Raw genomic sequence first — 19,779 nt, forward strand, 5'->3', positions numbered from 1 at the left:
CCTAGCTGAGTTTCAATCACGCAATTTTTGGAAGCGTTTCCGCCAGATTTGGTCCGGTTCGGATCAAAACCTAATGATAGGGGTGTTATTTACACAGAAGTTACATAAATTTTCCGCCGGCGTTTGTTCAACATCAACTTTCTTTATCTCTCGTACCTCCTCAGCGCTCAGCCCCCATTTCAAGTACAGAGCGAAGGTTTCCGACGTGCAACATGACAACTGGAATCAAGAACAATTCAAGCCGAGTCTTGCTGGTAGACCATGTACAGCTGATATGTGTGAGTTCTTACTCATGCTTCAGTCACTGGCAATACCTTCATCACGATGTCATGAGTACTTGACTCCTCTCGGAAGGTCATAAGACATCTGTCGAACAGCGGGGCTCCGTTTTACCCCACCTCATGGCAGGACGAAATTTTGATATTCACATGGGTCAGTCACGGCACTTGTATAACACCTCGACACTATTGACAATGGGAATTTATTTTCTGACCACGAGGTGGATTCCATCAATTCTTTCTTTTCACAGACGGCCGTTGATATCCAGTGCCGGGCGGCCAAAAGTTGGCTACAACCCTAAAGTTTTAGCTTGGTGAAGTTTACTCATCAAAGGCAAGCACTTACCGGGGCAGCCGGCTGATTTTCCAGAATCGCTTCAATCTTGTCCATTATCTCAGGTGTGAGTTTGGGAATGACGTCGAGAGCCTTCAAGTTATCAAGGACTTGCTCAGGCTTCGAGGCTCCGAGGATGACAGTGCTTGTGTTCGGGTTCTTTGCGACCCACGCAAGTGCCAGGTGCGTGATGGTGCAACCAAGCTCTATCAGGTGCGTGTCATCTTAAGCAATCGTGTGCGACAAGAGAGGAAGAAAATACCTTGTTCTGCGAGTACGCTCAACTCGTTGACCTTGCGGATCTTTGTGAGACCCTCCTCCTTTTGCAAACTGTCCACTGTGCCCTTGAAAAAGTTGGAGTGCGTCGAGAAACGGGTCCCCTCTGGAATACCGCCGTTGTACTGCATTCGAGATGAGAAAATGATTGTTTGGCTTGTTGGAAGTAACACACCTTCCCAGTAAGAAGACCACTAGCAAGAGCGGAGAACACTGTGGTGCCCAGCTGGTATTTCTTGTACAAAGGGCTGTGGTAAATTTGTCTCAGCCACTGATCACAACGAAGACGATAGTGACCCACCGGTACTCCTTCTCAGGGCGTTCACGATGGAACATGCTGATCAAGGATTCAGCAATTCACAATCACAAAAATGGAGGATACCTACTTGTGTTGACATTGCTCGGCGATAGGTCCATGGAGTCCAAGCTTTGTCGCGATGTCTACAACAATCACTCATCAGCAGTGTTCATAACTCCCTAACACAAAAAAGAGCTCACGCTGCGCCTCCTCAATATCGTATGCAGACCATTCTGACGTTGCCCAGTAGAATGCCTAGAATGCCGTGAGTACTTCGTTGTTATTCTCCTACTCAGGCGACATACCCAGCCCTTCTCAATCACCCAGTTGAATGCACGCACTATCTCTTCCATGGGGACTAAACAATTGTGTTGAGCTGATTTGGTCCGTTCGGCATGCATAACTAATCATACCCGAGACATCTGGGCGGTGCGCAAATATAACATCGACGTAGTCAAGACCAAGACGCTCGAGACACTCCTTAGTTCCTTCAATAATACTGCAACTAGGTCAGCACTTTGAAGTGCAATCGTGAACAACTCACTGTTTCCTCGAGAGACCTCCATCATTAGGACCAGTGCGCAGACCCCAGAATAGTTTGGTAGTGATGATAAGATCTGTCCGGCGGAGGCCGAGCTCCTTAATTACACGACCCCTTCCCTCACAGTCAGCTTTGGTGCTCGCCAAAGTGTCGAAGAACCTTACATTTCCACCTCGGACTTGCCTTTTGCGTAAGCCTCTGCGGTATCGAACATGTTAACACCATTGTCGAATGCGATTTTCATTATATCCTTTTGGTGGAGGTCGGATACTGAGACATTTTGAAGACTAAGGAGTTCATGCTCACCTTCACTGGGTCACCGATCACGGTTCCACCAAGAGTAAGCCCTAGGTAAGTTCCAATTTAGCGCCGTCAAACACGAAATAGTACACGAAACATACATCCACCAAGGGAGAAGACAGGGACTCGGAGGCCACTAGGGCCGAGCCTGCGGAAAGGCATGTTCTTGGGGTCGAATTCGACCTTGACATCAGATCCAGAAGCCATTGTTGTGTGAGAGACGTTGAAAATAAGAGTTGAGCAAGAGGAATTAGCCTTGAAGCTTGAGTGCGTGACATTATTTAAAGAATTCAATCATTGCTGCTGCGGGCCGCTGTCACCACCGTACTTGAATTCCGGCCAATCATCGATCATCTATGCCCCCAATCGTTCCCGAGAGAAGATTACCAGGTTGGTGTCGAGACATGTTGAATTCAAGCGTCAGATGACCTGCAAGCATTTGATCGTGTCATAAATCTCAGGCTATGGTGAGCGATGGTGAGAACATGGCCGCCCCTAGGCGGGTTAGTAAGGTAACATGCGGTCTTCGTAAGATTATCGGATAAATACCAGGTTTTTGGGTGGGCGAAGTCACTGACCGAGCGGCTTGTCTACGCCATGCTCTTCGCATTTTTACGCATGTGAACGAATGTGGATGCCTGTACTTAGTAACGCACAAGACCTGCAAGTTGTTACTGGTGGTATGGTTTACTCGGCATCGCTTGCATGATTCGAACTATTCGCTACTATGTAGCAAGTTGTATGGTGGAGCGCTGACTGCCGTGACGTCGACATTTCCGAAGGGGGATCAAAGCCCCAGGCAAGCGGCAGCGCAAGGGCTAGCGCCCGAACTTACACGACTCGCAGAATGATCGATCGACCAGTGGGTGGCCATCACCGTTTAATATACATTTATATACACATTATAATGTAGACAATAAGCATAATAACCGGCTAGAATATCTGTGGCAGCGCAAGATATATCTTTAGTCATATATCTACACATATCATTATCCTCTATGACCGATGATTATTATGATAATCTTGATCATAATGAAATTAATCTCAAGTGACAAGGCATGTTTGACGAGGTGTCTTCTCATTGAGCATTTCTGGTGGATCCCCTGTCCAAGAAGTAAAAGAAATATATATTCCTTACTAGTTGTACCATGGGTGGGCAATTGTCTCATCAGCGTCTTGGTAACATGATATGTTGGATACTTGATTGGCAAGAAGATCATATTGGGTAGTACACATGACGGTTATGCATAGAAAACTACTGATTTCGTATACGGGATTTGTATGGCATGGAATGCGGCAGCAGAGGATCGAGTTCGACAGTAGTATATAGTTCAACCGTGGGATACAGTCAGCCATGGGATCAAGGGCTGGCTATCCAATCGAGTTCCCAATGGATCGCTCCCTGCCATGCTGTCAAAGCCAGGGGAAAGGCGGACCGGGAGGCTTTCTGGACCGGGACTTGTCGAGAAAGGAAGTAGTGCTAATGAGCGGCAGAGCAGGCAATTGTGGCAATGTGCAGGTACAGAACGCCACTGGGGCGCAATGGTCCGACAGAGTCCGATAACAGCAACAAGCTATTCCTTAAAATGACTAGAAAATTTACGTGGTGAGTAGTGATTGAGGTCTTGACTCTGCCGACACATACATAATCCTCATTTGCTTTCCAATAGGATCCGGGAGTTTGAACTGTTTCAGAATAGGAAGGATTGCATTATCCAAGTTAGGACTGGAGCAGGGTTGCAGGGTGATGAGACCGTGAGCTTCGGTATTAGTTGCAGATAATAAAAACGAACTGAGAACCGAACTTCATAGGGGGGGAATTCAATTCTCGATTTACATGAGACTGGACTCGGTTATCCCACCGAACCGGTATCTCGTAAGTTTGACTCGGAACGTTAGTTCAGGACAAGTGACCGAAATAACGACCATATCAATTGACTTTGAATGAAAGCGATGCCAAATGCAGGACTCCTACTACTAATAGTAGACTTGAGAGACCAATTCATCTGTGCGGCTGTTAAATTGAGTACAGTCCCGACCTTTGCCATGGAGGAGAACAAGAGAAAAGAGTGTAGGCTGACTTAAGAGCCTCGCTATATAACAGTGTGCACGATGGAACTGTACAACGTTCGAGTCAGTGGTCTGACATCAGTGAGAAATAGCCGACGTGTGCCATACTGACATATCAAGTACTGCATGGAAGGAGAATATGGTCAAAGAGCGATTTTATCACGTGTGTTTGATAGACCCAAACAAAATTGGTTGAAAGCATGATGTATATAATCAGGCTAAGTGAATTTCAGTGATGGCCAGCCACCCCGCCGCTTGCGTTCTTCATATCCACGCTGGAGGTTGTAGAAGTTCGTGGGGCTAATAGTAGTTACGCGAACTGAGGGTAAGACTGTCAGAGTCCGAGTCGAGGGCTAATTCGACTCTGACGTGTATTGACTCATCTGTATACCGTGCTGGTGGTGAAAGCACTCGCTGAGTGAATGTATAGTGTCACGGGCCAGATACCTGGAGCGAGAGTACCAATTAGTGGGTATGCAATTGATCTAATAGCATGTCGACAGTTGGTGACAAGCCACAAAACAAGAAACTATGTAGGACGTCGACGGAACGGGCTACAATAAGCTGATTACCATCCATACCCCCATGCCAAATTGTCGTTTAGACAAAGCTAGCGTATCCGACTCAGGCTCTAGTTAGGGGGAAATGGAATGTGGTCTAATCTACAATTGAAAGACGCCCCCTGAGACAGGTTGGCTACTCTTTCCGCTCATCATATCAGACTGATCGACTTCCGTCTCCTCCGTGATGTGTACAGCCATCCGTTGCATGGTGAAGTTATGGTCCTGTGTACTTCGTCCTCGAAAGAGGCTGGTGATGATGCCACCTACTAGTTCAGAGGACTGTTCGATCGGAGAGCTGCCGCCAATGTGAAAATGTACTTGGAGAATGATGAGGCAGAATGTAATCCCCTGGAAAATTTCATGAACAACTCATGTACAAGCTGATTCATTGCACTCACTACAATCGGAGGGATAACGCCCAACAAGATGTATTCGCCATTGGATCCGACCAAGAATGAAATCAGGAGCGCAAGCACACTCGTGGCATATAAAGCGCCGCTCTCAATGACGACGATGAAAACGGGTAAAAGGGTGGCAAGGCCTCCTGGCATGAAACGGCGAGTGTGATAAATTTGCCATGCAATCGAAACTGCATTATTCTGGTCATCAGTAGCCAGCAAAGCATGTGCAATAGACGTACTGGTACAGGTGACACTGACAAACATGGTCAATGTATAGAACGTAGTGATACATCCTGAAGCAGCCGTGGAAACGTTGGACAACGCATAGGCTCGAGAGAGGGCCCAGACAACATAGTATCCGGTGGCTGCAAAACGACAGGAGACAAGACGATGGTCGAATGATACCTTTCGAAACGCTCACCCGCATTAACTACTAGCACGATACAACCAGGAATGGCAACAAAGCGGCTTCTGTGATTAAGCACATGACATCGCCAAACCTGCCCTACTCAGAAGGAGAGCCAACATTCAAGTGGGGAAACTTACAACTACACCATCAGCAAGAGTGGTTTGCGTAATATAAAGTGCCTTTGATGCGAGATCCAAGGGCGAAGCAAGGTTTGAATAGTAGGCATCTGCACCAATCGTATTCACTTTGAATACGAAGGCTTCTAGCCCTCGAACAAAATCGATAATTAGATGCTGACGGCGACCATATTGAGCAATTCCCAAAAGAGGTTTGATTATTGCACTCACAGCTGTTGCAATACAGAGTAGCAAAGTTGCCACCGGGATAAGGAGTTGTCGTTGAATGCCAGTTTTCTTGAATAAGACGAATAATGTTAACCAGTACAAAGTAAAGAACACGCCTGTTAAGTGTTTGAGATGATAAAATTCGACACCATGACTTCGAGTTCAACTATTCGATTGATCGGTAACGCACCGTAAAACAAAGTCTGGAGAAACAAAGCTAAGAACGAAGCTTTGTCCAAAGGTACACCCATTATGACAGTAATGTGACTTGACCAACCGAGTCAGATCCAGACAGGAGACGACCAATGAAAGTTGTTGGGGGCACGGTCAAGAGCAGGCAGTCACCTTCTAAATAAAAGTGCGGAGCCGTGTTGGGCATGCTGCGAAAAGATTCATAATAAGTAGGCGGCGTCTGGGCTGCAAAGTATCCAAAGAATTCTATCAGTACATACCGTAAGGTTAGAGTAATCCGAGGATTGAAAATTCTCACTGTCTAACCATTCCCAGCGTGGTCTAGTTCAGCCCTTTTCGTTACCGTCTCATTTGCGCCATCTGTGTACATGGACGATAACTTGTCGTCAATGACGGACACTCCGAGTAACATTGTCACAGTCGACAAACACCCACCGCTAGGAGCCGTTATATTTGTGATTGAACAAGCTATTAGTAATAGTATAGGTTGGTGATCTCGGATGATCACAGAATTACGTAGATGTGTCGGTGACTGGATGGTGAAAAGATGGGGTGGTGCACCCGCTGGGGATCGATTCGAAAATGACGTTGTCATTTGTGACCCGAGCACCGCTGACCCTCGCCGCTTGACGGAACTCGCGCGTAATCCTTACGGCGCGGAGCACCAATATTTGCAGTCTTAAAACACATCCTAGTGTTCTCAAACCTCGTAATTCTTGTTCATAACCCTCAGCAAGCCTGAGGTCCATTATCTGAACTTTGTTATGTAGCAATGCTAGCAATATACAATCAATTGTTCGAGGTGCAGTACTAATGGACGGCATGAATTAAGGGATGCTCTTCTAAAATGTCTGGACCGAGCACATTAATGACGGTGGCGCCGTGATCGGTCTGGATCATCGATGCGATGATGTGGTAAAAGATAACGTACGTTGTACGATATGGCCTAGAATTTACATAAGGAGAGTACTGGTCCTCGACATATGTCTATGCAGTATGCACATATATATTGTACACCTCTATTTATCACCGGCGTACCGCGTTTTTCTCTCACCATAACGAATACACAACCTCAGCGTTGCAAGTCGAGAGACTATGATAAGTCCATTCAGATTCTTATCTTCCTTTGACGCAGATGAGAATTCGAAGAGGTCACTCTACCCGAGTTCAGATCCTCGCAGGGTCTCGCACGATGAATTCGGCATGCGTAATGCAAGCAGTTCTTAGTAGGCCGAAAGAAGGGCGAGGAAGACGGGCTCCATGATGGCGGCCCGGGATATCCCGCATCTTGCGCCATGGAGCCAACAACTGACAGCAGATCTGGGGCAGTGGAATTGTCGCCCCACACATCATAAAAACTCTTGGTCGCTGGTCCTCTGAAGACTGACGCGTTCCTGCGCTATTGGCGCCACTTCGAACACCTCGCACCTACCTCTGCATGTTGAGATGATCGGTCCTCCCTACATGTTGAGATGATCTGTCCTCCCATCTCCTCCGTTCTACCACCCCCGTCAATATGATGTTACGCATTTCCCCTCGATCTCTTGGCACAACCCCAGATCTCAGACGTCCATACTCGGACAGACAGACATCCTCTTCTAGCTTAGGGATTTTACTGTGAGTTTTAGAAATTTGCAAGTGCTGCAGCGCGATTCGAGAAAGATGCTAGACTATAATACTCTATGCAGTGCGCGAATGAAAGTTTCTGTGTGTTTGATCTAGTGGACGGTAAGTTCAACTGCTACTTCGACCGGCACTCGCAGTGGTTTGCCTGCCAAATCTCTCCGAGACCGACCAGCCTAGCTATTGCCACCCACTCGACTTGGACCGTAGGCACATAAGCCAGGACTAGTCCCAAGTTAAACCGTCGCTCCAGCCGGATCTTGGGCCCATCAGTGTATCTTTTCAAATCGCGATATTCTCGTGGGACCTACTTAACTTTCTGAGTGTGGTATATTATATTTCTACAGTGACGATATATTCTACAATCTTCGTCTACGTTGTATTGGCGTCAACCCTATCTATTTCTTCAGTAATGAGCGCCCGGTCATTTCTAATGGAAGTCATTAATAAAGGATGACGCCCAATTGCATATAAGTCTTACCTTCAGGTTGGGTTAAGCCCATAATCGCCAAAATAGTGGGTGCAACATCAGCAAGTGCACCACCGCCCTCTTCTCCTTCGCCGCCTTCCTCATCGCTCGCAAACTCAAGACCCTGGGCTGTCATGATGAAAGGCACCTGGTTGGTAGTGTGTGCAGTATGAGGGGCACCAGTCTCCAAGTTGATCATTTGCTCTGCATTTCCGTGGTCTGCGGTAACGAGTAAGACGTATCCAGCCTCAACGCATGCGTCGTAGACCGTTCCGACCGCCTTATCAGTAGCGGTGATAGCCTCTACCGCCGCCTCATACACACCCGTGTGTCCGACCATGTCGGGCGGGGCAAAATTGCACATGACAAATTCGTGCTTCTGGCTCTTGACCACCTCAGCGACCTTGTCTGCGACACCTTGGGCGCTCATCTCTGGCTGCTTGTCGTATGTAGCGACCTTGGGAGATGCGATCATATGGCGTTCCTCCGCAGGGAACTGCTTCTCGAGCCCGCCGTTGAAGAAGAACGTAACATGGGCATATTTCTCTGTCTCTGCGATATGCGCTTGTGACACGCCTTGTTTGGAAAGCCACTCAGCCAAAACGTTGGTCATGGCTTGGGGCGGGAAGGCTACCGGGAATGGGAACTCAGCGTTGTAACGAGACATGGTGGTAATGTGCTATATTATACGATCAGTTCAAAATAAAATGTTCGGTCGAGGTACGGACTTACTAGGTCTTTAGGGATATCTATTTCAATGGGCTTGTCCGGGAGCCCAATGACAGTTGCGATCTCCCGCATCCGATCTGAGCGGTAGTTGAAGAAAAAGAGGGTGTCTCCCTCTTTAATGCGTCCCTCGTCCCCATTTACAATGATGGGCTTCAGGAACTCATCGGTCTCATCCTTATTGTACCTCTCCTCAATTTTTTCGAGGATATCTTTACCTTCTTCACCCTCGCCGCGGACGAGGCCATCAACAGCGATCTTGATACGCTCCCAACGTTTGTCGCGGTCCATCGCGTAGTACCTGCCAACAACCGTGGCAAGCGTACCATACTCAATCTCTTTCATGAAGTCCAGCAGTTCTTGGGCGTAACCCTTAGCTGAGCGAGGGGCAGTGTCACGGCCGTCGCCGAAAAAGTGGATATAAGTGTGAGGAACGCCAGATTCCTTTGCGGTCTCCAAGAGCGCCTTGAGATGTCTAATGTGAGAATGCACACCGCCATCCGAAACCTACGGAGCGAAGTTAAAGTGGTGCAGTGCACGGCCGTCATCGTAACATACTGACCAGACCAAGGAGGTGAAGACGGCCATTTCCGTCCTTCGCACGCTTCATGCTCGCAAGGATCGTCTCATTTTTGTGGAATTGCCGTTTTGCAATGGACACATCGATCTTGACGATATCTTGCCACACGATGCGGCCTGCCCCGATGTTGAGGTGGCTGAAATATGTAGATCAGTCGTAGTTGAAGATCGGAAATGCATATTGTACAGACCCAACTTCAGAGTTGCCCATGAGCCCATCGTTCAAACCGACCGCGTTTCCGTGCGCAAAAAGGGTGCGATAGGAATGTTTTTTGGCGATGGTATCCATGTTGGTGGTGTCTGCTGCATCGATAGCATCACCTTTCATGCCTTTCTCTGGAGCGATTCCCCACCCATCGTGAACGCTGTAGTGGTTATTGTCAATGAAGCAAATCCTTTACATTCAGGTACCACTGTGCTACCCACATCAGACAGACCTTGTTATTAACCTCGGGCATGGTGGTCACAGTATAAAGTTAGGATGATGGGAAATCTGGCTTCTAGTGAGGCCTTTTTAGTGCACGTAGTATTGTGCACAGCACAGATATTACTAGTAGTCCGAAAAGGCTTGGTACCGACGAGCAGAGCTTTGGCGATAAAGCGATCTTTGTGCTGAGTGCTCGGAACGATGAGATGGTCGATAATCTTATCGCCGTACTAGTGTTATATTTCAAACTCAGAGGCTCTCAAGTGGTCCCATTTATTTCAAATCATAATTTTGAATCCTTCGTTTCTCGAAGTCACAAATTCTCTCCTTCGTGGACTCGCTATGGACAAAAAAGCCTGGTTGATTATTGAATATTAATTAATTATGGGGCTCGTATTATCGCGTGACGTCTACAATACTTTTTTGTTTTAAAAATACAGATTTATTGAAGACCTAATGTCCAAAGAGGACCTGCCCCTCTCGGATGCCTATGGCTCCTACTTGGCTCCTACATTACAGTGATTCTCCATGCTGACAGTTGGCACACCTCGCATAATAACCACTTCCACTGTGCGGCCGTGTGGTGAAATCCCCGCTCTGGTGCGATGGCCACGGATGGTTTAACCGACTATTGTCTTGCACCATGTTAGCATTGTACAGCTGGGTGAACCATTCATAGTCTTGTGCTGTGAGCGTGGTCACGTTTGGTGACATTGCAGCGTCGAGTACGCGGTGGTGTGCCATTTCGGTCCACGTGATATTTGCCATCTTGGTTCTATCATGTGACCACCACTCCAAAGGATCCTCAGAAATCACATTGCCACCTAGACGGAGTCGTCAATTTAGTTGATCTCTATGATATTGGCAACTTTTCCCTTACATGATGGTGATTGAGGATGGCCATATTTGTAATTATCTCTGGGTGAGTTACAAGCCTCAATGAGCGCCTTCTGTTGCGATAACAGTTGGTTTTCAATCCGCCAGGCGTCTAAGCTCACAGCAAGCTTCAACGTGCCATCAGATGAAGAAAAACGATATAAAGATGCGAACAGACCTCTTCTCAAGATGTCCTGTCTGGTTCGTGGATCATCCTTGGCCACCTCCTTAAGGGCCTCCCGCAGCTGCAAAAACCCGTCCTCTTCCTTCTTCCTGTAACGTCGTTGAGCAGCAGATCTGTTATCCCTCGCAGGCTGCGGGCTCTGCAGGTTTATAGTGTTGAAGCTGTTCATGTGGAAAAATGTTCACTTGACGTGGAAGGCGAGATCCTGATGTGGTGATCGACTGGGGTTGTCATTTGAGAGGGCCGCATCTTATAGGCACTTTCATACCACATTGGTCGACTGAACATCTCGGTCATTCAGGGTGAGTAGTACAACAACTTGAACTTTTCTGGTAAGTTCGTTCTGACAACGAGGGTTTCGGACCGAAGTGAAGGCTTCCTCCCAAGCACATTGCTGCCGTACGAAGGATCGGAAGGGTTGGAGCAACCTCATTGACCCCCGGTTGTAATCTCTTGCAAATAGGTTTGACTTTCCCCGTCATCAACGGATCTGTTCCGCTTTGACGCTGTGTTCGGCGCTTGCGATATTATTTTTTTGGATCCAATTTTTGTCCATTGAGAGTGAGATTCTATGTAGGAAATTACTATCTAGTCTTGGCATTCCGTGTCCTGTCCCCGACTCAAATCCCCAGATGTAGATGTAGGGCGTACCTCCATCAATCCGTCATTCATGTGATAATCCTTTGTGTAGAGGCGGCTCAACGAAATATGTCGCCGGTGTTCCACGGCGTGCATGCGAGGCAGACAGCCTGTTTGTGTTCCAAATTTACGATGGTTTAATGATGTCGCGCCCGATGTTACTCGCATAGCCATTGGTGTCTCCATCAGCCCGAATGGCACGTGGGTGGGCGTACCCTACGTTTTCGGCAATTGACTGCTGAGCGGGTAATCCCGCGGGACATCGAGACTTCGACTTCCTCTGGCCTTAGGCCCGAGAGCCGATCGTCGTATGAGACGATGTCGGACGCAAACAGGGAAAAGTATGGATCCTTCGTCCATCTCTAAAAACAACCTGCTCAATTTCAACTGTAGAATTGCGCCCAAGCATGCAGATCGCGTCTTCTGGCGCTACATCAAACTCTGAAGCCGCACTTGGCGGTGGGTATCCCTTTCGGTTTGCAATCCAACTCTAGTGCTGACAAGTTCAAGGGGCTAGCCGGCTATGCAGTATACCTCGGCTTTGACATAACCCACCAAACGGTATTTCCTATTATTATACATCCATGTGGCCTTGACATGGGGTACTTTCGCATCAACATCTGATGACATGACTAGCACCATAATCTCAAAACGTTCAGTAATCGGGAAAATCGCTAATTGTGTCACCAGCCAGTCCGACGGGTCTACTCAGAATACAACAGACATTTATTTCCGCTTATGATGAGAGGAGCGATGACATGCGGCTCTCCTTCTCACCCTTCTCGCTGACCCACTCGCAGGCCTCGTGATTTTGAACTTTTCGAATACAGCCACGACTATATTCGTGGAACGCCATGAACACGTAACAAAATAAAAGCTTTCCATCGATAGGTGCCATCAGGTGCCTGGTCGATTCAATAGATCCATAATTCGATGGATGAGTTATCAAAAATGCTCAAGACAACGAGTCGATGGTCGCGTCGCTAGGGGCTGACTTACCAGTCAGTTGCCCTTCGTTAATACTATTCCATCAAAAAATGACTCCATAGAGGTATCGGAAAAAAAACTCAAGACAATGAGCCATCCAGGGCTCGCTAATTTTGTGAGAAATGCTAAGGTTATAGCTTATATTACGTTGACCTAGCGCCCCTCGAGATTGTTCCCTCCGTGGCACTATATGGATTTACCCGTACGTTGTACATGTGTTTCCTGTCCATATTGATTGACTGCGGTGCATCTAGAACTATGTTTTATAAAGCACGTGTCACAACTCTAATCCTCGGTATCCACTTCACTTCCGATGTTGCTACGTGAGTACTATTAGCTCCAACTCATCTTTCAAGGGTACCTATACTCACTTAGGTTCCACCTCCTACGGCCATCCCGTTCCCCCCGGCTGCTCACCAGGATGTTCCGGCTGAGCCAAATAAAATTGTAACCACCTAAAATCTTCATCGGACAATGTTATAGCTGCGTGCGCCTACTCAGTCCGGAGTACACGCAACCGAAAAGAATCATACCTTCTGGCCCAGTCCCAGTGCCCGCAGCATTGTTTGGGAGCGTCCCGCCGAGCTGCTGCTGCAGGTCAACTTGCTCTTGTCCCAGGCGCCGGAGACACTCAGTGGCTTTTGTTTCTCGTCAGCTTTGCAATAAGTGGACTTCAGAATACTTACCTCTTCTCAAAATCTCGCGTCGGGAGCGAGCGTTAGTGCGCTCGACTTCATTCAGGGCCCCCAACAGATTGCGAAAGGCGAGCCGCTCCCTCTCGCGATAGTCTCGCTGCAAGTTGGCCTTCAAGTTGTTCTGCGGTCCTTGTGACGGTCCCTGGCTGTCCATCGTCTATCGAGTTCTGGCTATTGGAGGTGTTGGTTCTGAGGACGGAAGACTCTCATTCCATGGCTTTATATCTTCACCTCAGTACCGGAAGCGTCAAGAAGAATGGGAAATTGATACTGACTCTTCATATGAGCGGCACTGACGACTTTGATGTAAAACACAAGAATTAGCAATTATTACATGGTTAATGTCTTCTTCATATATCACTCCTCCATATTTGAAAATGATAACTTGGTCCACCCAAGCGCTCCGTCGCATGTACATGCGGCAGACGCCTTCAGTCCCTATCGGTATGGCGTTGCGCCGGCCGATTCCATTCGACCTATCAATGCTCTCCGCAGCCTTACTCTGTTTCACAACTACTATAGTACTTCAGGAGTCAGCACCGCGGCCGGCGGAGCTTTGACCCTTACTCCTGTTAGCGCTTGTCGAATTTCAGCTTGCCGGTGTCGCCCGCGTGGCTGCACCAACTGCACTGCATCGAGGCCCTTGGCATTAAGCAAAGTATAAACGTGGTAATGATAAGGTGGCTATCCAACCACTTGTATGACTTGCGTTTACTGCATCCCGCCCTTCTCAAGCCATACTCCCTATTTTTCACCGTTTGATCATTGTAATTTCCGCACTATCGATTCATGAGGCAAACCCACTGCATACAACACGCGATTGTCAGGCCCCCCACCCACACCGGACGGATGTTCTCGACATAGTTCGCTTCTCAATCTGACTCATCAGAGATCAACACAGGAAGGTCAAGATGAATTCGGCTAAAGTGGTGTATTTACCACAAATGAAATCATCCATGCGGTACATCCACCCCCTTGAAATATAGACCAGATTCAGTAACGGTCCGCATCTACATCCATCTCTTGTGTGCGCTGCTCGATAATGGCGTTTAGAGAGGCCTAGGAATGTTCACACTGAATTTGCGAACGCCGGAACATACAAAACATCTTACTATCCGCTGGCTTCCCACCAGAATAGAAAACTCTGCCGCACGACTCTCAGGAGACATATCGAGGATTTCTTGCAGCGATCCCTGATACAGCATCACGAAGGCTGCGAAAGGGTTCATGCCCTCCACACTCGCAAGATCCGCTTCATCCTGTAAAGAAATGAGCAATATAATGTACACCCTGTGGGACTGAATGAGAAGCACGGAGCGGACACACCTCGTGCTCGTCGACCTGTAGCCACCCCCGATCTTCCCAAAGGGCATTCCCACTTCCATTGAAAGCCCATTCTTGAGCCAAGTTCCCAAACGTCCTCACAAATAAGGCTGCCTCGCCCACATCATTGGCAAACGCCCATTGAATCTTACACCCTGCATTCTTCGTCCCACAACCCTCGGCGATGGTCAAGAGCCGGCGGAGCTTCTTAATTGCTTTGAGTATGGGTGGCGAGAACGCATAGGGCATGAGTTTGACGTTCGTATTTATTTCTGCCGTAAATGCATTTGCGCTTGGGAATGCCTCAAGAATGATAAGGATATGTGTATACCGCCAGGATGACTGCGAGATGCGATCGGCGAGTCCTTCAACTTGAGAGGGAAGCGCTAGCAGCGGCGCAACTAGCACAGCTGTGTCTGGATCCATCACAATGTCCGCTCCACCCAACACATACCTCTCTACGAGATGCACCCGGCACTCGGGGGCTTGCAAGGCTCGGACGAGCGCGCGTTTCTGAATGAGAGCCATACTTGCAAGATAGCAATGGCTCGCGGTCGGTGGGTTCCATACATCGGGGAGACGCAGGGTGTGGGTGTCGAGGATTTCTGGAGGTACAGCACGGGGTGGCGAGGCGCTGCCGAGTTGCACAGCCTGGGGTTCAGAAGAGATGGTCATAGGGATTATCGACGGAGGGGGGTCACACATCACGTGCTTGTTGCGCAGTGTCAGGTGGTCATCTATAAACCCTCGCGTGACGATGGTGGTATTCTTGGGGTCATCCAGTCGTCTGCGTTTGGATACAGGGGAGGCGGTACTAGAAGCCACTTCCGGGACGAAATATCGTAAGAATGATGCCATGTTCGCCGGCTGGTCCTTGTCCGAGATGCCTTGAGTTTTCCTCGGGCCGTCGGTATCCGGTATCACACTTCGTTCCTCGTCACCATCTAAGAGTACACTAGGCTCGGTCGGACACTTTGACACCCGCTCGCTTTGGGAACCAAATGAAAGCGGGAAAAAAGCGGATTCCGTACAAATGTCTCGGGAGTAGTTAGCCATCGCATAATCTTGGTCAAGTCCTCGGAGAGGACGGCGCCCAGCCGGATGTAGACTCGGGCCGTGCCGGTGCCATGTCGGTAACGGGGAAGATGAAGACGGTCCTTCGTGGCACTGATCCCTGTCTTGCTCCTGTTGGTACATATAGTGGGGGTTATCTTCCTTGTCCTTGTCAGAGTAATCAACATCATCGGGTGAGTAGACAGCTTCCAAGGGACTCGGGTCATCTCGATCTCGATAATACGCTTCTTTGTCGCGGAGGTTGGGGAATACAACACCAGAATGATCGAACGCAGTTCCCGGATCACCGAACGTAGCACCAGAAATATCATCATCTGCAACATCCGAGTGGTCGGCAACGTTAGGAATACTATCCGGAATGCCAGAATCATGAAAGACAGGGTGAGGGGGCGCGGGCTGATCGACATTGTCCGTTTCAAGGGAGGTTTCATCTCCGCCTTTGACTTCATCTTGTCGTTCATGAGGATCTTCACCATATTTAGCACGATGTTCATGCGAATCCTCGAATTCAGGAAGGCCGGCGTGAAGCCTTCGTTCTCTTTTCGTCAGCATCAACTCAAATCCCTCTTCCAGCAAAAAGGGCTTGAGAGGGCGGGGAGGTGAGAGACCAAAACTCCCTGTACCGCGTCTGTCTTGTGATTTCTTCGATTCCGCTACGTTGGCCGCATGACAAGAGGCAGTTTCGAGGTCTGCGAGTAGTCCGTGGATCTTTGCTTCGTTTGCTTTGTCAGTATAGCCCAGTTTCACGAGATCATCCAGAGCAGGTTCAGTAACAAGAGAGACGCTTTCGTCGGTTGGGATCGGGGGCGCGAATTTGAAGGGTCTGCGTGCGCCGGTATATATGAGAGCAGTTTCAAGACGACGACCAGAGGGCACTCATATTATAATTGGGCTGGGAGAGCAATTTACGTACCTCCAAGACAACTCGAGGTTGAGCGGTTTGATGCCCTTTACGGGTTCCAGCGTAGTGTGCCGCTGAACGGGTTTTTTTCATCTTGCCTCCACGTATGAGGGCCTTCATGCTTGTAGGCCGTAGAGACGGCCCCAGATGCGCGGTGGGCGGGGGAAGGTGTGGCACTGCCGGGTGACGGTGGTGTAAGAAATCCGAAATATCGAGAAGATACTCGGGAGAAAACATCGAGAAAGTATATCAAAAAGAATGAAATTATACAAAGCTGTCACCAGCCACGAAAAAATGACGGAGACGGACGCACCATCCATCAATGCAACATCCTTTTCATCCAACCTCTCCTCCAGTACACACCCTTCGATGTTCTCCTCCTGCACCTCTCGGTACATATGCCTGAGAGCCATATCGAGATCCTGTTCCACATCAATGTCTTCCAAGTCTTGATCTTGGTATGACTTCTTTCCTCTGTCTCTTCCCGCATGCGTAGGCAGGGGTGAAGCAGCACAAATAGAAGGTGGCTGCCCGAGCATAGAGTCCTCTGCATCAAGGATCCTCCCATCCTCTGCGTTTGGGGAAGAAATAAATAGCGCAATATCAGTATTCTGATTCGTCGACGTTGTAGTATTGCCTTCTTTTAACTTCGCAGTAGCCACAGGCTTCAGGTGCTCGATAAGTGACTTGAGACTGAAAAAAGCGGGTGGGTGAGCGTTCGTATATGGACTGCAGCACGCACTTTTTAGAATCCCTTGGTTTGAGTGAGTGCGGAAGTATGTGTCCGGGTTTGTGAATACGCGGGATCTCTACTTCGTCTACCAGCCCATGATGAAAAAAACCAAAACCATCGTTGGGGGCGAGGTCAGAGAAATGTATTGGATATGTGAATAAATGCTCACCCATTCTAGCGCTGAAAAGGCTTGTAGCAGGTGTGCCAGGCGGTGTCGGTGAGGCCTCCCATAGTTCGTCGATTTCTGTGTCTTGTGAGGAGAGTGGCGAAGCAGAAGGCGGAGAAGAGATGGGAAGGACATCTACGTATTCAGTATTTAGTCTTTCGCCACATACTAAGAATGAAGCAATGGAAACGACACACGTACTCCATCCATCAACAATCGACATGTTGACGTTGTCTACGTCATCCTCTAGCTCCTCCAGAACGGGAGCACGGACAGCCTTCAGCCTATCCACGATGTCCTTTGCATTCGCAATACTTGTCCATAACGAATCCGGACTTGCTTTGGATCGGGGGAAGAGAGGGGGAGAAAGTGGACGTTGAATCTGAAGCGGTGGGGAATCGACGCGCAGGAAAGAAGTGATATGGCCATTGGTCTCAGTTGATTGTGCAGGTGGATTTGCCGATTTAAATAGTGAGAGGATGTAAGTGCGAGTAGTGGATTCGATGGTGGGGCGAACATCCCTGTTCCACCTTTGTAAGTAGTAATCTAAGAGCAAGAAAAAAATCGCGCACAAAACCTCTTCCAGGTTAGGTACATCCGAATCCTCGATTGGTGGAACCACCACAGACTTGACACCGGTGTGGTCTAATTGCGCAGGCCATGTGCGAGGGAGAGATGCGCGGAGAGCGTTGGTACCTGCTTTCGGGGTCTGCTTTCGCGCACGGTTGGTAAGGATGGGCGTCATAGGTCTGTATATCTCTGCAATGCGTGTATCTAAAACACGTTACCCTCAAGTTAAGGTGAGCGATCAAAGGGAATGCAACGGACACATGTGATCCTCCTCTCGCCAGCATGCCTCGCTACGGAGTTCCCTGCCTTCACCCACAATAGTCTTTAGTAATGATTTGAGCCTGCGTACAGTATCTCCGTCTGTCGTCAAGCGCTCATCAAAGGAGAGGTCGAGATTTTTCAGAGACCCAGCAAGAGTGTCGAGTGGATCTGGGGGTAGCACGAGCGCGTGCGGGTCCGCTAATGGGACAAAATCTAAGGATTCTGTGAAGATCTTCGCCACATCTTAATGGACTCTTGGTCTGAAAGAATTACAACGGACCTGCTCGAGCTTAAACTCGGTATATGCGACATGGTCTCTGGTAATGTGCTTCCTAACGTAAGGAAGGAAGGTCTGGCGAATGTGGTTGCGGACTGTGAGCTCGTACTCAGGTGATATTCCAGAAGGATCCATGTATGTAGGATGAAAATCCCAGTCAGTAGACCAGTCCTAATGATAAACGTCAGTTAGTACACGACTTCAAGAATTAAGGTCTTGTCTAAGCAGTTATGTCACGTCACGACAATCTTTGTCACACCAGTTACGCTCGTGGTCGGTCTTTCTCAATTCCTCAAAACTGCTAGACCCGAACTTTGCATATATCTGTGTTAGGCTTTTGTGCTCACTCGAAGTCGTCATCGTTCTTGTTGTGTGCCTATAGATTCGTCTGAAGACTAACGGTCCACGAAATCGCAATAGATCGAGCGAGCGAGTTTGCACCCTTCATTTTCGCGACGACTCGACGTCCTGGTACTTAGGTGCGCCACGTCATGAATTGCCAAACTCTTAATCCGCTGCTTAGTTCCAAATACCTTAGATTGTTATATATCATTGATTGACACCGCGCTTGATATGCCCGTATCAATGTTGACTTGAGTTCATCCAGTGCAGGCCTTCTAGTACGAAGCAAATGCCAGGTTGATTCGAGTTGCCAGTTGATTACCCGCCCTGGTCTAACCTGGTGGTGTTGTGTGATATATGTAGTGTCCCTGCTTCTCGCAATGACTGAAGTAACCATACCAACCTTCACAGATTTGTTATCGTTCGCGGACCAGTTGGATTCCTCTATTCTGCATACAATTGCGAAGTTTTGTCAACACTGATTGTTGCCCCTGAGGCCTGAGCGTGTAGCGACTGTGATAGATCAAATTGCAATATGTATATGCCATTCAACATCAAAGTTTCTTTGGCAGCCGCTCCAAGGACAAACAAAGACATATCGCGCATCTCTTCTTGAAATGCTGAGATCGAACATGGCAGAGCGGCGACCCACCTTGATTTAGACAAACATATCACCACTCGGCTTCAGGAGACGTGGAGCTCTCTGTCGAGTAGATTGCATCGAGATCTGGTCTATCGATATGACACTTACACAGCTTTCTTACTATCGTCATGTCTGTCGCGAGTACTTACCGTCTATCCATGTAGCCTTCGGTCCCGCATGTGTCAATTGTTGCCCCATAAGAGCTGAATCGTAAGAAGTAATCGCTCGGTTTCGTGGTTCCACTTTACGCAATCACTCAGATAGTAAGTTCTCATCTT

The 19,779-nt window shown here is 48.4% G+C and overlaps 7 protein-coding genes across 7 annotated transcripts; all 7 read right to left on the minus strand.

Annotated features, from left to right (window-relative positions):
* Window positions 1–127: 127 nt before the first annotated feature.
* Window positions 128–2,548, minus strand: DFJ58DRAFT_799513 (NADP-dependent oxidoreductase domain-containing protein). Its single transcript, XM_041390751.1, has 13 exons — window positions 2,129–2,548; window positions 2,034–2,074; window positions 1,892–1,977; window positions 1,731–1,841; window positions 1,600–1,685; window positions 1,492–1,544; window positions 1,387–1,441; window positions 1,275–1,329; window positions 1,190–1,225; window positions 1,064–1,136; window positions 875–1,013; window positions 625–818; window positions 128–568 (listed from the first exon to the last, which is right to left on the minus strand). Exons 1-13 carry the CDS (start codon window positions 2,232–2,234, stop codon window positions 524–526), a joined length of 1,080 nt encoding a protein of 359 aa, XP_041241361.1. The 5' UTR covers window positions 2,235–2,548; the 3' UTR covers window positions 128–523.
* Window positions 2,549–4,709: 2,161 nt separating this feature from the next.
* DFJ58DRAFT_893040 (uncharacterized protein) lies at window positions 4,710–6,065 on the minus strand (the record flags this gene model as incomplete). The annotated part of the gene is made up of 7 exons (XM_041394793.1): window positions 4,710–5,008; window positions 5,059–5,249; window positions 5,301–5,426; window positions 5,483–5,561; window positions 5,608–5,763; window positions 5,818–5,930; window positions 6,005–6,065. The coding sequence occupies 7 exons, from the start codon at window positions 6,063–6,065 to the stop codon at window positions 4,760–4,762; spliced, it is 975 nt and encodes a 324-aa protein (XP_041241362.1). The 3' UTR covers window positions 4,710–4,759.
* A 1,872-nt stretch (window positions 6,066–7,937) lies between these two features.
* On the minus strand, window positions 7,938–10,064 carry DFJ58DRAFT_499873 (cofactor-independent phosphoglycerate mutase). The gene is made up of 6 exons (XM_041380704.1): window positions 9,830–10,064; window positions 9,595–9,768; window positions 9,387–9,540; window positions 8,831–9,331; window positions 8,111–8,777; window positions 7,938–8,059 (listed from the first exon to the last, which is right to left on the minus strand). Exons 1-6 carry the CDS (start codon window positions 9,859–9,861, stop codon window positions 8,028–8,030), a joined length of 1,560 nt encoding a protein of 519 aa, XP_041241363.1. The 5' UTR covers window positions 9,862–10,064; the 3' UTR covers window positions 7,938–8,027.
* A 125-nt stretch (window positions 10,065–10,189) lies between these two features.
* Window positions 10,190–11,192, minus strand: DFJ58DRAFT_799523 (uncharacterized protein). Its single transcript, XM_041390752.1, has 3 exons — window positions 10,885–11,192; window positions 10,711–10,818; window positions 10,190–10,654 (listed from the first exon to the last, which is right to left on the minus strand). Exons 1-3 carry the CDS (start codon window positions 11,057–11,059, stop codon window positions 10,344–10,346), a joined length of 594 nt encoding a protein of 197 aa, XP_041241364.1. The 5' UTR covers window positions 11,060–11,192; the 3' UTR covers window positions 10,190–10,343.
* Window positions 11,193–11,478: 286 nt separating this feature from the next.
* Window positions 11,479–13,365, minus strand: DFJ58DRAFT_843543 (uncharacterized protein; the record flags this gene model as incomplete). Its single annotated transcript, XM_041392990.1, has 9 exons — window positions 11,479–11,541; window positions 11,745–11,891; window positions 12,085–12,233; window positions 12,307–12,434; window positions 12,529–12,540; window positions 12,670–12,766; window positions 12,888–12,971; window positions 13,050–13,154; window positions 13,203–13,365. The coding sequence occupies 9 exons, from the start codon at window positions 13,363–13,365 to the stop codon at window positions 11,479–11,481; spliced, it is 948 nt and encodes a 315-aa protein (XP_041241365.1).
* Window positions 13,366–14,091: 726 nt separating this feature from the next.
* On the minus strand, window positions 14,092–15,197 carry DFJ58DRAFT_799533 (uncharacterized protein). Its single transcript, XM_041390753.1, has one exon. It carries the CDS (start codon window positions 15,060–15,062, stop codon window positions 14,466–14,468), a length of 597 nt encoding a protein of 198 aa, XP_041241366.1. The 5' UTR covers window positions 15,063–15,197; the 3' UTR covers window positions 14,092–14,465.
* A 1,614-nt stretch (window positions 15,198–16,811) lies between these two features.
* DFJ58DRAFT_799542 (uncharacterized protein) lies at window positions 16,812–18,730 on the minus strand. The gene is made up of 6 exons (XM_041390754.1): window positions 18,520–18,730; window positions 18,237–18,471; window positions 17,981–18,182; window positions 17,610–17,929; window positions 17,412–17,543; window positions 16,812–17,327 (listed from the first exon to the last, which is right to left on the minus strand). Exons 1-6 carry the CDS (start codon window positions 18,649–18,651, stop codon window positions 17,113–17,115), a joined length of 1,236 nt encoding a protein of 411 aa, XP_041241367.1. The 5' UTR covers window positions 18,652–18,730; the 3' UTR covers window positions 16,812–17,112.
* Window positions 18,731–19,779: the final 1,049 nt, after the last annotated feature.

This window comes from Suillus subalutaceus (assembly GCF_016647625.1).
Source record: "Suillus subalutaceus strain FC151 chromosome Unknown DFJ58scaffold_91, whole genome shotgun sequence".
Lineage (NCBI taxonomy): Eukaryota > Fungi > Basidiomycota > Agaricomycetes > Boletales > Suillaceae > Suillus > Suillus subalutaceus.